Source organism: Microtus oregoni, unplaced genomic scaffold (genome assembly GCF_018167655.1).
Source record: "Microtus oregoni isolate MIOR12 unplaced genomic scaffold, Mior012 000006F_ref0000085, whole genome shotgun sequence".
In the NCBI taxonomy this organism is placed as follows: Eukaryota; Metazoa; Chordata; class Mammalia; order Rodentia; family Cricetidae; genus Microtus; species Microtus oregoni.
The window spans coordinates 21,040,834-21,057,083 of NW_024543065.1; the positions used below are offsets into that span (position 1 = coordinate 21,040,834).

The 16,250-nt window shown below is 36.6% G+C and overlaps 1 protein-coding gene and 1 pseudogene across 1 annotated transcript in view; both read right to left on the minus strand.

Annotated features, from left to right (window-relative positions):
* LOC121449287 overlaps positions 1-16,250 on the minus strand; it is an 81,375-nt pseudogene that overhangs the window by 20,054 nt on the left and 45,071 nt on the right.
* LOC121449999 (amine sulfotransferase-like) overlaps positions 13,257-16,250 on the minus strand; it is a 29,013-nt gene continuing 26,019 nt past the window's right edge. The window contains exons 6-7 of the mRNA XM_041654657.1: positions 15,133-15,319; positions 13,257-13,672 (exon numbers count right to left, since the gene is read on the minus strand). Coding sequence (XP_041510591.1) covers positions 13,551-13,672; positions 15,133-15,319 — 309 coding nt within the window. The 3' untranslated portion in view covers positions 13,257-13,550. The remainder of the gene's footprint in view (positions 13,673-15,132; positions 15,320-16,250) is intronic.

Genomic DNA, 16,250 nt, shown 5'->3' on the forward strand with positions numbered 1-16,250 from the left:
ATATGGCTTTGTAAGTGGTGAGATACTTACTTGCCATTGCAAAAGGCATATGCTCCAGGGCAAAGATTAGATCTAAGGACAGCAAAAGCATACTGTGGAATAAGATTTGAGGACAGCCATGTTGTCCAAGAGGGTATATTCTGAATATCTGGAACCCAATGAGAAATTTATAAGCTTAACTTCAAACAGAACAAGAATCTACTGGTAACTGAACTGATTTTTATAAATATGGGACAGACTTCAACATTTGGTATAAAAAGTTAAAACATTTTCTTTATCCATTTTTTTTTTGGTCGAGGGTCATCTAGAATTTTTCCCTGTCTGGCTATTACAAATAATGCTGCTGTAAACATAGTTGAACAACTTCTTTGTTGTGTGATTGAGCATCCTTTGGGTATATGCCCATGAATGGTATTGCCAGGTCTTGAGGTAGGTTGATCCCCATTTATCTGGCAAAATGCCATACTGATTTCCAAAGAAGCTGTGCAAGTTTTCATTCCCACCAGCAGTGGAGGAGTCTTAATAGAGGGTTTTATGAGTATCCTGGGCAAATATAATTGTAAGGATGTATATGTAGTGCACACATATACATACATATCTTATGTCTAAATATATAGAACATCTAATGATATGTACAAACATTTTGCAATGGAGACTTTACTAACGGAGAAGTATGTGCATCCAGGGGAATAGTTTTATTATCAAAGGAAAGACAATTCATGATTATGGAATAAAACTAGTAAGAGTTAGTATAGCTCAAAGTCCTCTTTACTCCCACCCTACAGAACCCAGGAAGGAGAGAAGGGATGAAACCTCGCTCTCTGCCCCCCTTTTAGGGCTTCCAACAGTTACGTGTTTACTACATGTGTGTAATGTATTGTTTATGAGTTCTCATTAACACTGTGTAAAGTTAGTTAAATCTTCAGAGACTGATGTCAAAAGAGGAGGCCCCTCTTCCTGTTCTATGTAGTCAAGCTCTTCTCCTTTGTCTTGTTTTTCTTCGTCTTCTTTTTCCTCTTCCTCGTTCTCTTGTGCAGGATTGAACCAAGTACAGTGACCCTGGAGATGAAAGTTGCAAGGTTTAACAGATTAATAAAAACCTTGTAACTGTCAAAATATTTTTAATATTTTAGAATTTATGGTTAGTAATTACAAAGACAAGAGTTCTCTGTGTGGAAAACTTGCCCAACTATTCTGATACAGGATCACTTTCTATGATTCTCCTATGTAGGACAAATAATAAAAAGCCAGACACAGATATTAGGGTTTAACCCAAAAACCAGAAAAGCAAGGCAGCCAAGCCATTAGAAAAGGCGTACCTCTACAAGAGTGGGTGACCAGAGACTAAACAGACAGAGCTTCTCTCTCCTCTTATTTTATATTCCATTTAGTTCTGGAATTAAGGACATATGATTCCCTAAAAGTGGGATTAAAGGTGCGAGCCACTACCACTTGGATTTTCTTTGAATTGATCTTGTATAGCTCAGGGTAGTCTTGACTTTACAGAGATCCATCTGATACTGTCTCCCAAATCCTGAAATTATAAGTGTGTCACCATTGCCTGACCTCTAATGGCTCTAACTTTGCCTCTGGTCTTCAGGGACGACTTATTCATCAAAATACAATGATATCCCACTACACTCCTACTTCAGTTTTCCCAGTGCTAGACTTGCTGACACATGCCTCCACACTGAGCTTCTTCTTTCTGTATGATTCTAACAAGTGTTATTTTCATTTGGGTTACTTCAGGAAAAACAACAAACTTGTACTAGTTATTTCAATAATTTTACATTTCTTGAAATTACAGAACTTGAAGGTGTATGCATTCTTTAAAATGGTAGTAATACATTTGGACTAGTTTACATACTTCTATTGAGGGGCACCTACCAAATCCTGGTCTCCTGCAAGAGCAACTAGTGCTCTTAACTGCTGAGCCCTCTCTTCACCGCCTACATCATAGTTTTTAAAGCAACAGTTTGCTTCATTCTTTTTAGACTCCCAAAGAAAGCATTTCATAGTGTTACCTGCCCAAGTTCAGGTAAAGACAAATCGCCAAATTCTTTACTTTTTTTCTCTTGTTTTAAACTATTTTTGTTAGTTCTTGGAGAATTTTGTATATGTTTTGATCATATTCTCCTTCCCCTCCCAATGCTTCCTAGATCCACCCACTCAACATTGTGTCTTTTTTCCCTTTCATTAAGGCGAATTTGTGCTGCCCAAATATTCTTATATGCATGCCTTCCTCTGGAGTGGTAATTATGACATTCTAGTATACTCTGTTTCACAATTAAATTAACAAAACTTCATTTACCTTCCCAATAATTAATCATACTTTGTTAATAATTCATATTCTATATTTTTATGCACCATATTTACAGGCGAAGCATGGGCTTTTCACACTCCTATGTACTTTTCTCCCAGCACAATACTGATTTACAGAGTAAGAATGAGTGGATGGATGGATGGATGGATAGATGGATGGATGGATGGAAAGACGAATGGATGGAATGATGGACAGATGATGGATAAATAGTTCAATGGATGGATAGATGAATGGATGGATGAATAGATAGATGGATGGATTAATGGGTGGATGGATGAAGGAATGAGGAAATAATGGCAAGGTCTCTAGCCTGTTCCTCCTAAGACTTTGTTTCCGTTTTCATCAGAATCTATTGCATTGCCTCCTTGTCAGTACAAACTGTCATCTGAAAAGGAATGTGGAAACTAAGCACCAGCTTCATGGGATCCAATATCATGATCTCCAAGGGCACCCACATTCATAAGCATACACCCACACATAAATATATAATTAACAATATTTTTTTATGACCTGGAGTTATGTAGTGGTTAAGAGTACTTGCTGTTCTTTGAGAGCATTTGAGTTGTGTTTCCAGTACTCACACGCAACTAAGGGAAGTGAGGTCAGCTCACCTGCTCTCACACGCTCAGGGCTGGTTCACTTTCATCCCTGGCAACAGGATCAGCTCTACTATGATGCCCAGGTGAGGATCTGGGCCTGCTTTCCTAAGTGTTGCCTTTGGGGAGGGACACGACCAGCTCTCTCACTCTCATGGCCTCCAGACCAGATTTCCCACCTGCCACAGGTGGCTAAGAGGAGATGCTTTCCCTCACCCTGACACCACATAGCAACAAAGCAGAGTGGGCTCAGTTCTCCTACTTTGACACCCTCAGGGCTGGTTCACTTTTATCCCTGTCAACACAGTCAGCTCTACTATGATGCCCAGGTGAGGTACAGGGGTCATTCTCCTGTGTGCTGCAGTCAATGAGAGACAGGGCCAGCTCTCCCACTCTTTTGATCCCCAGGCTGGCTCTCTCACCTGCCAGAAGTGGCAAAGTGAGAGGGAGGAAAGAAGCTTATTTTCCAGAGAATTAATTTTTCTTGAATTATTCCTGTCCCATGCCACTGATCTAAAATACTTTGATTACTAGGATCTCAAACAGTAGGTACTGTGCTTCCAAATTTTCACTGTGTTAAGGTAATCTTTCCAAGGCTACATGACTAAGAAAGAATTTAAGTAAGTTTTATTCTAAAAGCAAAAGGGCCCCTGCAAAACAAAGCAATATATTTCTCAAATTTCTCAAATGATATTTGGTTTTACTAAATCATACCTAGACTATAAAAGTAAGGAATAAGTGAAGGATCATAAATCTAAAAATAAATTAATTTAACAAAATTGGTATCAGCCTTTCCAGTTGACACATAGTAAAACTGTAATCCAGGAGTATTTAATGTATGTTCAGTTCTGCATAGGATGGTGGTGTCCCCACATTACCACACAGATTCAGGATTTCATGCTGTTCTCTGACTATAAATATCCATGTAGAAATTTTAACAGTTGTTTTTGGGAATGTTAGAGGATTAAAATTAGACGTAGTTTGACCTTTGGCTATCTGTAAGTTCAAACTACTTTTTGGAATGAACTTATTAACTGTATTCATAATTTTATTTATCATTTACAAAGCTGCAGAATTCTTTCATTCCAGGTTCTGTTTTCCTCCTGCCAGTGCCTTGCAGGTTTGTTCAGTCCCACCTGTAAGCCCCTTCCCTGCTGTTGTGGGCTAGTCCTCAGTTGGAAGGTCACTGTAAGAGTAGCTCTGGCAGCGTCTGCAGGATCTACAGATGACGATCAGATGGTAACACCCTGGCACAAACACCAAGAAGCCCACAATCAGGATGGCAATGACCCAGCTGCTCCCCATGTGGCTGATGTAGCCGGTCAGCAGAAGGCAGCCCGTCACGATGAGAGTAGTGCCAACCAAAAGCTGCAAGGTGGCACAGATGATGGCCTTGTAAGGAATCTTAGCAGGGTTGTTGTTTAAGAAGAGAGATCTCATGATACCAGGATCTCTTTAGCTTAGCGCTAGTCAGCAGTTAGGTCCATCCCGAAGGTTACAGTTTTCTGAGTCAGCAATGAAGAGCTTCCAGTATTTACTTTGCACCGAGTATCGCAATGTGAACTTTCAGCTCAGATCCCTTCCAAAGGTTGCAGTGTTCGGGTCAGTGCAGTTGAGCCATGTTTTCTTTGCTGGCGATCGCAATGTCAGCTACAGCTCAGAGCCGTTCCAAAGGTTGCAGTCTTCATAGACCTTGAGAGAACAATAATCAATTGTATAAGGAAAACCGAAAAACCCAGGATAGCCAAAACAATCCTATACAATAAAAGTACTTCCAGAGGCATTACCATTCCTAGCTTCAAACTCTATGGTGAATAAAAGGTCATTATTGAATCTTTTGAACCTGGCTTGGCCTGGTTATTCCCCCATGTACAGCTGGTTTGGAGAATTAGATATCTCTATCATTGCCTACTTTCCTCCAAATGAGCCTATTACGTGACCGAATATAAATTTAGAACTCCCCACAGAAATATAAATCAGAGGTAGAGCTCAGGTTTCCACTTCTTTATAATTTTGCAAAAAGTGAAGGCTAAATAGAAGACTCGCATTTAGGAGAAATTATAGCAAATAGCATAAATGAATTCGCTCACTTTGCCAGAATTACTTAGTCTTAAGCAATTAAAAATCATTATTTGTGCCATACACTCTAATATGATATGCTATTCTAGTGAAAATCTGTTCATATTTTTCAATTGGAAATTGAGGCCTGAGTGTTTTTTTTTTTTCTTTTAAAAAGTCTCCTTGCTACTCAGGCTTATGTGATTGTTTATTCTGGACCCACTCTGTTTGTTGTTTTCATTCAGTGCTCTTTCTGGAAAGTACCATCAGACCAGCACTCTCTCTTCTCTTTGCTGAATACACATTGAGCTGTACTTTAAAGTGTTTGGCAATTAACAAATCTCCAAGTCCTATTTATCTTCTACGAATAATTTCTCTTTTGTGCCTGTCAGATTAGTCTATTTCTCCACCATGGCTTAAACATCTTCAAATTCCCCCTTTTGGTGACTCATTTAATCTCAGTAAGGGAGTAAGAAAATGAAAGTTATTTAAAAAATAAAACAGACATAGACAATAACACTACATCGCAATGTGTATAATACTAAACATGTGAAAGAATAAGATTATAACTGGGTGAAATTCTTGAAATAAAGTAATTAGGAAAAAATCTTTTTATTTTCAGAGAATGAATAACAAAATGAAGATTTATTTGAGGAATTGATAGAACTTTAGGATATAAACCATGGCAAGGCAGCTACTAAAACAGTGATAGGTAGAAAGCTGTTTTAAGGTCTTAAGTGTGATGAATTAATTTCTTGCAATTACAGTACAAATATATAGTGTATACCTTACTATTGTAACAAGAGTTAAATGTACAACACGGTAATTTTAAGTAACTTCAAAGAGCCTTAATCCTGCTTTGTGCTTTTCTCCCAGATAAATTTCTCTTATTAATACATAAAAACATGAGATACTAGGTGTTCAAAATTCTCTACCTAAAGACAATATTCAAAATCAGAGGGCACTGACTAGTGAAAGTTTTCAAAAGAAAGAACACAAGATGCTAACATCCAGTGGAAGATTATACCAGAATTCTCTGTGATGAAACAGAATAAATATGAAAAATGAAATCAATGTAGCTCCTCAAAACTTAAAATCATAGTAATAGATTCCACAGTGGGTGGAATAGATAAAATTCCAGAGAAATAATTCAAAGGGGTTATTAGAATTTTCAATGAAGTCAGAAGATATGTATAAACTCTGAATGAATTAAAATGAGCACAAAAGAATAAATAAAATAAGATAATATAGGTCGGGAAAATGTAATTTAACAAAATCATAGAAAAACTGGAAAAAATCAACTTGAAATTTTGGGATATGCTCAATCAGTTAATCTGGAAAACAACCTAACCAAGAAAGTTAAATCGCTACAAAAACATGTAGAGACACCATATCAAGAAATTGAAGAAGACACCACCAGATGAACAGCCCTGTTACATTGTTAACAGAATTCAACTGCAATTAGTTAAAGATTCCATGGTATTTCCATTAAATTCAAAATACAATTGGTCTTGTGCTCTTCATAGCATAGAATTCCCACTGGGGACAGGTAGAGCAAGCAGGCAGTCGAGGCTTATTTCAGCAGATGTCAAAACAGTGGCAAGACTTTTTCTAGTATTTAGCCTTAGAAATCTTGGCTTACCATGTCTGCTCACCTTGCCTATCCATGAGGGCAGTCCAGGGTCTCTTTCCTGCAACAGGTGAAGGCTTTCTTAGACGTCATCCGTGCCCAGAATTCAGTCTCTTAGATAGCAAGAATATGTATAAATGTACATAGAATTGAGAAGTTCACTAGGGGAAAGGGCAAAAGTTTCATACTCATGTTCTGAAGGGTGAAGGGTGTGTGTTTCCTGAGAGCTGATTGGACTCTATTGAGACCACTAGCACCTGGTAACTTCCTTCTCTAGTTACCTTGGCAAGCTATCTCCTATCATACTCATCTGCAAGCCCCAGTACTTGCCTTTCTCAGTGTTTCATGAGACGTCTGATCCCTCTGTCCTGCTTTAGACAAAAGTCCTTTTAGGTCAGTTAAGCCAGAATATCCCCCAAACTTCATGTTTATTCTCAATAATTTTCCATCTAGTGACCTCTGCCCAACCTTATAATCTGGCTACACAGTCTCAATTTCCTATGGTGTATTCAAATTTAAGTTTGCTGTTTTGGTTCATTTAGTTACTCATTGAGATTAATCATCAGCCAGTTCTCTGTGTTCAAAAAGTGAATTTCCCACTACTGACTTTTGTTATTTTAATTTTCATGGATTTCCCCTTACAAAATGACTAGCTCTAACCTACTGAGTAAACGTAGTCTACCACCAAGTGCCAACTGCTAATCCAGTTAGTTTTTAGTGAACAAAAGCCAATTGGTTGAGAAACTGAACATATTCAATTTAAAGAGATTGTCGCTTCAAGGAATAGGTCTGAAAGACTTCACTTGCTTGTTGTTATTGTTGTTGTTGTTTTTCAAAACAGGGTTTCTCTGTATAACAGTCCTGGCTGTCATGGAACTGGCTTTGAAGACCAGCTGTCCTCAAACTTACAGAGATCCCATACCTCTGCCTCCCAAGTGTTCTAATTAAAGGTGTGTGCCCTCATGCCTAGTTGTGTTCAGTTTAACATTAGTCTGAGTTATATATCTTATCCTAGATCTTTCTCTGCATATACTCAATTACAGTTTAGAGCTAAGATTCTTTTCAAGCCATTTAACAAGAACACTTCATCCTTCCTGATTGATGGCCATCAACATCTGACTAGACTCATTCATCTTTTTCATGCAGTTACCAACAGGTCACCCTAACCTGGCTCCAGCAAGGATCCCGTTAAGTCAGTTTGCATGGTATTTCCCTCATTCCTGAGTTTTTAAGTTGTTCACCAATTGGGTTTTCCCTGGCCCTTTTCTAAACTTTGCCATTATACATTCTGCATTGAGCTCAGTCTTATTGCAAAATCCTATTGCAGAGGTTCCCACACCTGTCATGATGGTCTTTTTTAAAAACACATTTTAATGGCTGTCTTAAAATAATTTTTTATAAACAGTGAACACATCATCTATAGATGAGAGAACACAAAATTCCAAAATAATAAGTCAGAAAAGAAAGTTTAATAAACTGTAAATACCTTTCTACATCATATTTCTCATTTATGGTTCTGCATAGTTTCAAGAAAATTTCTTTCACTGGTACTCCAAAAATCACCATAATGAAATACTATATATTGTATAAGTTAATTGGAATCATATTATTCTTATTGCAACAAAATATTTGACTGAGACACTCCTGCAAAAGATCCAAGCTATCATAATGCTCTGTGCCATCATGGGTCCTGAAACAAAGCCAGTAAACCATGAGCTAGAACCTCTGAACCCAGGAACCAAGGTGAATCTTTTTCCTTGCCACAGACTAGAAAGAAGTAGTGCACTGAAATAGTTGAAACAAAAAACCAAAATAATCCTTTGAGGTCCATAAATTAGCCATCTTGGGTATTTGGTTGCAGTGATGACCAACTTGGGTTGGTTCCATCTGGTGACTCTCATGAATGCTGCTAGCATATATATTCATGATCCAAATATAATAAATTTTTAAACATCTGCAGTTGCTTTATTAATTAAATTTCTTCTTCATTTAGAATTTGAAATTCATCTAGATATTTTAGAATTATTAAAATGTCTTTATAGCATGTGTTTAATTAGGATATGTTGCAGAAAGAACAATTTTCATACTAATACCTTGTAATTAAACCAGTAGGATTTTTTATTTATCTCTTAATTGATTCTTTGTGGATTTCACACCATGTATCCTGATGCCACTCAACTTCCCATCCCCTCATTTCTACCTTCTGCCCTTGCAACCTCCACCCCCAAAATAAAACAAAATTTAAAAGAAAAATCAAAGTAAAAACAAACATACAAAAAGTCTCTCAGTATGTTGTTGTGTGAAGTAGTAAGTCACACTATATATGCTTTAGTCCATACTCCTTAACTTTTAAGTGTTCACTGCAATGCTCATTGGTTTATTTCCAGCCTCTGGCTTCTTCTATGCCCTGGATACTGGGTCATCACTGGGTCTACTCTTGGATATCCCATTGTTGCCTTGTGTTATAGAGATCCAGTAGCTCTCTGGAATAGATTGTTGCTGTCAGAAGCAGTCGTGTCTCTTGTCAACAGAACCCTAAGTTATTTAAATGCCATGTTTCCACAGATCCTTGAAATGATTGAAGATTACTTGTCTATAGAGAATACAATCTCAGTGTATCTAAAGAACCTAATTGATCTGACAGTATGTACAGCAAGCATGAACAACTATTGACTTATAATAATTAATACCAGTATAACTTAAAGACTAAAACTTCATGTAAGAATATTTAATAACCTGTAAACAAATGAGTAACAAAAGAGGACAATGACCTTGAAATGTTAACAATATATAAGTATCTTGATCAGAGGTAGGAGTAATATATAAAACAATATAAAAATAGATTCTAAAAGTTGTGTCAATATACAAAATGTCCTAAACAGAGACAACATACTTATATACAATCTGACATTATGTACAGGTATATAAATAATGTAAAAAAAAAAGTAACAAATATGATTTGAACTTTTATCAATATACAAAAACTATACTAACATAAATTATCCAGGAATAATAGCTCACGAGTATTCACTCTATTACTCACTATTACTACTCCCCTTTTTTAAAACAAAAATAGTTTTCACCCCAACCCTGTATCTAATACAATTAATAATCAACAATCCCTAAACAGTGTTCCCAACCCTATGGACAAACTTTTTTGGGATGGGGGTGTCATCTTCTAAAATTGCTTCCCACTGTCATGGGGGTGATGTTGTCCTCAATTATTGAGGGAGCAGCGGGGCTGCATCCCCAGCACCCAGCCCGCCCGCATGGCTTATGCCCCGAAATAATTACACGGAAACTGTATTCTTTTAAGCACTGCCTGGCCCATTAGTTCCAGCTTCTTATTGGCTAGCTCTTTCATATTTATCTAACCCATTTCTAATATTCTGTGTAGCACCACAAGCTGGCTTACCAGGAAAAATCTTAACCTGCATCTTTCTGGAGTGGGAGAATCATGGCGACTCACTGACTCAGCTTCTTTCCCCAAGAATTCTGTTCTGTCTACTCCGCCTACCTAATTTTTTGTCCTATTAGGGCCAAGCAGTTTTCTTTATTAATTAGCCAATGAAAGCAACAGATAAATACAAGACCCACCTCCATCACTTAATGGGATCCTACAAAATTAAAGTGATGGTTAAGTTTCCAAATTACTGTCTCATATAATTGGAAACAATTTCCGAGCAGATGATAGGTAGATTTTTTTCCCCTTAAGTTCTTATTTGAAATTCTGGCCAGAATGTCATGAGAAGGTGCACCATTTCAGCAGCTGGTAACCCCCCCCCCCCCAAAAAAAAAGAGAAACGGTCTTATAGTAGTGCTGTCTGCATCACAATGTCATCTCAACTAGGTAGAGTTTTTGCTATGGGGCCCCATCTTCTTCTTGGAATCTTCAAACATTACTGCAGAAAAGGATCTGTAGAAAAATTTATTGTTCACCATAAAAAACTTAAACACCATTCATATAATTATACATTCAATGAAGAATATGATATAGACAAAAAAGGCTTGGAGAAAGTAAAAAATTTTCCTAAAATCTTTCTTCCGACCAGATGGCGCCATATTTGAAACAGAAACTCTGAATGTTCCTTTTAACATTATTCTTAGATTTAGAAAAGTACAGAGCCAGTATAAAATATACAGGATCCAGTTATTGGAGCATCACAGACAATTTGGGGAAGAATACAAGGAAGTCCTCTTTATAATGTTAAGTATTGATTTTTTTTATAGTCGCTATTAATCTCTCCCAAAAAATTAATACAAGTCCTTTGCCATGATCCATTGTCTTCCCATAATTTTTTTTATTTCATCAGTATTGAAAGGCACTATAATTTCTGCTTGCTCTATACCTGTTAGTTGACAAAGTCTCAATTTACCTCATAGAATTAATTCAGGGACTTTTTCCACATAAGTTTTTAATTTTTTACTTGGTTTATGTGGTAAAAATATTCATTCTAGAATAATATCTTCCCTCTGCATTAAAATTCATGTAGAAGAAATTATGAAGGCAAGATGACTAGAATACAACTAAGTTTGGATTCACCCTATCCACATGTGCCTCCTGTATTTTTCCTCAACTATTGTTAATTTCTTTTCTGCTTCAGCTGTAAATTCTGTGGGAGTATTCAAATCTTTATCACCATCTAAGGATTTATTTAAATGAATTATTAGATCAGGTGTTATCCCAACAGCTGGTCGTAGACTGGAAATGTCTCCTAACAATCTTTGAAAGTCATTAAGAGTCTGTAACCGGTCTCTCTGAAATTGTGAGTTTTGTGTTCTAATTTTCTGTAAACCTATTCTGTAATATAGGTAATTAACAGAATCTCCTTTTTGAATCTTTTCAGGAGCAATTTGTAATCTCCATTTAGGCAAGACTTTCTTTACTTCTTCAAACATCCTTTCTAAAGTATCTATATTTGAATCAGATAACAAAATGTCATCCATGTAATGGTAGATTGTTGACTTAGGAAATTGCTTACGAATTATTTCCAATAGCTGGCTGACAAAGTATTAGCACAGGGTAGAGATATTGAGTATTCCCTGTAGAAGGATAGTCCATTTATATCTACTATTAGGCTGAGAATTATTATAAGTAGGCACCGTGAAAGCAAACTTTTCTCTATCCTTTTCTTGTAAAGTTATAATGAAGAAACAATCCTTTAAATCAATAACTATAAGAGGCCATCCCTTTGGTAACAGAGAGGGCAGAAGAATTCCAGATTGTAGAGGGCCCATAGGTTGAATAATCTCATTGATAGCCCCTAGATCTGTCAACATTCTCCATTTTCCAGATTTCTTTTTAAGAACAAATACAGGAGAATTCCAAGAGCTACTAGATTCTTCTATATGCTGAGCATCTAGTTGTTCTTATACCAGCTGTTCTAAAGCCTGCAACTTTTCCTCAGCTAGAGGCCACTGCTTAACCCATATTGGTTTATTAGTTAACCATTTTACAGGTAGAGCTGTTGGTACCTATGAAGATTTATCAATTGCTTTGTGTTCTTGTAAAGCCCAAGTGGCTGGTGTCCATCATCTCTAATATTTTCTAATATTTTCTTCAGCAGAGGGCTGTTATCTAGGACAGTGATCTTTAAGATTTCCCCTTAAATAAATAACCCTTATTAAAATTATCCTTCCAAACTGGTGTGGGATTGTTTTGTGACTTACGATAACACCCTCCCTTGGCATAAGAGGAAGTGGTGCAGCTCTCCTGCTCTCATACTCACAGACCTGGCTACCTGTCCGCTGCCAACAGGGTAAGTTCTAGTGTGCTGCACAGGTGATCTGTTGTTCCCACTCTGCCATGTGCATGAACAGTAGAGCCACTAATGTCTGCACAGACATTAGGAGTCTGTGCTGATACCTAGGGTCAAGTTACTGTCCAAGGGTTGAGTCTCTGTTGGGGCCATGTAGATCTGTGTAATCTATGCTGCCACCCAGGGCCATTGAGTCGACTGGGCCTAGACTGCTGCCAGGCATCATGTCTGGGTCTAATACCCTGCCATGGCTGACATTGTGTTGTGTTCCTCGATTCATTAATCCACAAAAAGCAGTGAGGATAGGGCTGTAGAGTTAGCCCTGACCCTCACTGACTGTACCAGTCTGGAGAGCAGGCCCTGGACCTCCTCAGGGCAGCACAGTAGAGCTGTCCCTCCTTGTGTGGGTGTGGGTGAGCAGACCCTGAAGACTGAGAGTAAGAGAGCTAGCCCCACGATCTGCCACATTGTGGTGTCGGCAAGGGAAAGCTACCTCCTTGCTCCTCACTCCTCACTGATCAATACAGATCCCAGCTGTGACTGGATGATGGATTCATAGTCCTTTGCTGCAGCCTGGGCTCAGGTATCACCATGAACCTGGTGGCAGTGCAGGTCAGTTTGGCATAGACCCAATAGCAGCATGGCCCTTGAACCTCCGTATGTCTCTAGGTGTGAGCACAGATCCTGAGCATCCACACTAAAACCACCATAAGTTTAATCTTTGACTTTTATGTCTTTACTACAAGCTAAGTTATATTAATTTTAAAAGGCACAAATGTTTTCATATGACATCTCTCTTTATTTTATACAGCACATTTGAACTGTTGTATTGATTTTGAAAGCAATCAATTAAAGTTAAGTTTAAGATTAAATGGATTTTTAGTGTTTATTTGATCCTGAGTTAATTAAAGGTAAAGAAAATGTGAACGATAGAAGAATCTCTGAAGACTACAAGCCATGTTTTCTGTTTTTTATTATACTATTTTTGTGAAATAAACCATTGCTAATAGATACCTTTAAAATCAATGTTATGGGCAGTAAGCAAAAGATAAGTTAATTATATTGTTTGAGAATTGTGCTTTATAATTCTTAGGTAAGTGAGTGGAAGAAATTAATTTTAATATTTAAGTATGGCCTTTCATTAGTACATTTTTATATGATTAATTCATATGGTAATTAAAATTCTACTCCTCATTCATATCCCAAATGAACTTTAAGGGAATGTTTTTCATGTTCCTGTTGAATATTCTGTCAAATCTTTCATTCTGATCCACAGTCAAGTGATGCTTCCAGTCTCCAATGGTTCCTAATGGGAGAAGCACAGGTTAGCACCTACATAAATAGCAGTGTTGGGGAGCAGTTCACCCAACAAACTCTACTCTCTACAGCTCACACTGCACATCACTGAATTCTCAGGAGGGTTAACTTGACTATCTCTCCTCTCATCACAGAAGAAACCCAAGAGTAGCAACATAACAAATAGGTATCACTAGCTACTACCACTGAGTTGTAGCCAATATTTAGAAAGAAAAAAAACCTAAAGAGTTAAAAAAAATATTAGAATTTTAAAAGCATATTTTACTATGCGCCAATCATTATCCTAGAAAAAGCTTATACTTCAAACACAGTGTATTTTCAACACAGTTCTTTGAGGTATATGCTGTTTGGTTTTTCATTTTTAAACTGAAAAAATAAATGAGACCCAGAAGTTTTTAGCCAGTCCAGTCAAGGTGAAACAGAGCATCAGAACAGTTATCATTGTGGTTTTATTGGATAGGAGTTTGAAAGGATCAGTATGCTAGTTAAAATGAAAATATTTATTTGGTTTTCTAATTTGTCTGAGAGGATGATATATTGTTTGCATTTGGAACCGATGGAGAGCTATCATGGGTAAGACATTTAAGCTTGTTGAGAAATGAGATGTGAGAATTGTTGTTAAGTGGCAGAAAAGACAAAATAAAACAGTTTCTGAAAATATGGAAAACCAGCAATATTAAAATATAAGCTAATAAAGGGCGTCAAGAGGGAAATACTCATTCTTAACCATATCTCTGGGCATAAAATGAGATCATAAGACGTTTACTGCCTGTATACTGAATTTATGGCAGATAAAGTTATTAAGATATCACTGTAATTTTTATGCTGATAAAAATCTCACACAAGAGGAAGCAGAATTTTAAAATTTATCTTCAATATAAACAGAAAGTTTACTTGTCCATTAATCCTTTGTATTTCTAGCTATCAGGGAGGTGTATGTTATAGAGATAGAAGGATTATAAATATAAGGTAACTGTATTTGCTTATAGTACACTGAGAAAGAAACATTCTCTCTCTCTCTCTCTCTCTCTCTCTCTCTCTCTCTCTTCTCAGACACATACAACACACACACACACACACACACACACACATCCAACAAAACAAGACAAAAATAAAACAAAAAATCCCCCCAAAAACAATAGCATAAGATGAATTAGAGTCCTAACTTCTAAGCCATCTAATTCCTAGGACAAGACTTCTGACAATCTTTAAAAAAGGAGTTGTGTAGACTGAAGGGAAGAAAAGGCATATTTATAAAGTAAGTGAAATTATCAGATTTATTTTTTACTGAAACTACTACAAACACTTCAAGGTCTCTTGTCAACTAAAATGCTTGATGCTTCCAAATGTCATTATTTGGAGAAATACTTTTAAAACACATATTATTTCTCCAAAGTACTCCAGGGAACACTCAACAATTTTTTGCTACTACAGACTAGTAAATTTTACCTTTGCGGAAAAACGTTCCCTGATCATTTCTTGTCCAAATATTCTTTTTTATAAAATCATCATAATTTGCTCGTGGGTCAGATTTCATGTTCTGAAATGTAGCTTGTCTCACAACAGAATCCACATCTTTGTCACTGAGTTCTTTCTCCAGAAAAGTGCAGATTTTAACTACTGAGCCACTGAGGTTCTGAAAAAGTCATGGGTTGAGAAGTTACTGACCTTTCAATGGAGGTGTGAGTTACAGCCCAGTGTGTAACATAAATAGGTAGATTTACATTTGGATTGCAAAGATTGCTCAACACATGAAATAATCATAGAATCAGGGCAAAGAAAAACTGAAATTATTATTTATTGTCATTGATACAGAATAAACCATTAATGAAACACAGTTCTTTTGAGACTCTGTAGCCTAAGCTGGTTTGGAATTGAGTATTAGTCTAGGCTGTTCTCAAAGTTAGAATGGTCTTCCTTTCATAATGTCCCACGGACTAGGATTAGGGGTAGGAGCTACTGCACTCATCTCAATATCATTGTTAAATAAAAGCATCAATTGATGAGCTGAAGAACCCAAGTAACTCCATGCAAATCACTGTGCATTCAATATTTTTGACTAGAAACAAAGTTGGTTGAGAACAATATGATCATTATTATCTGATCTCTGCAATCCATCAGACTTTAGTACTTTCATTTAACATATTACTGGAAAATAATAGGCAGATTATTTAGTCAAGAAAGAGAAACATAGTATCTAAATTATAGGTAAAGAAATAAAAACTTCTCTGTAAAATGGACAGCAATATGACATCATATGTAAAACAAAAATGAGGGAAAGCAAAGAATCTGCTAAAACAGTGAGCTTTTACAAATCTTTAATATATAAATCAAATCAACACACAAATATTACTTGAAATTATAAATACTAGTGATGAGTAATGCTGATGTAAGATAAAAATACATGAACTTTGAAGTGGTAAGAGTAAAAAACTTAATAATAAATGCAGAAAAGTTTAGAGACAGGTCCATTGAAACCAACAAAACATCAATGAAAGAGAAAGAAACAGAAACACATCATCCTACACTCATAAATTGGAGTACAGTTATTTATTTATTTATATATT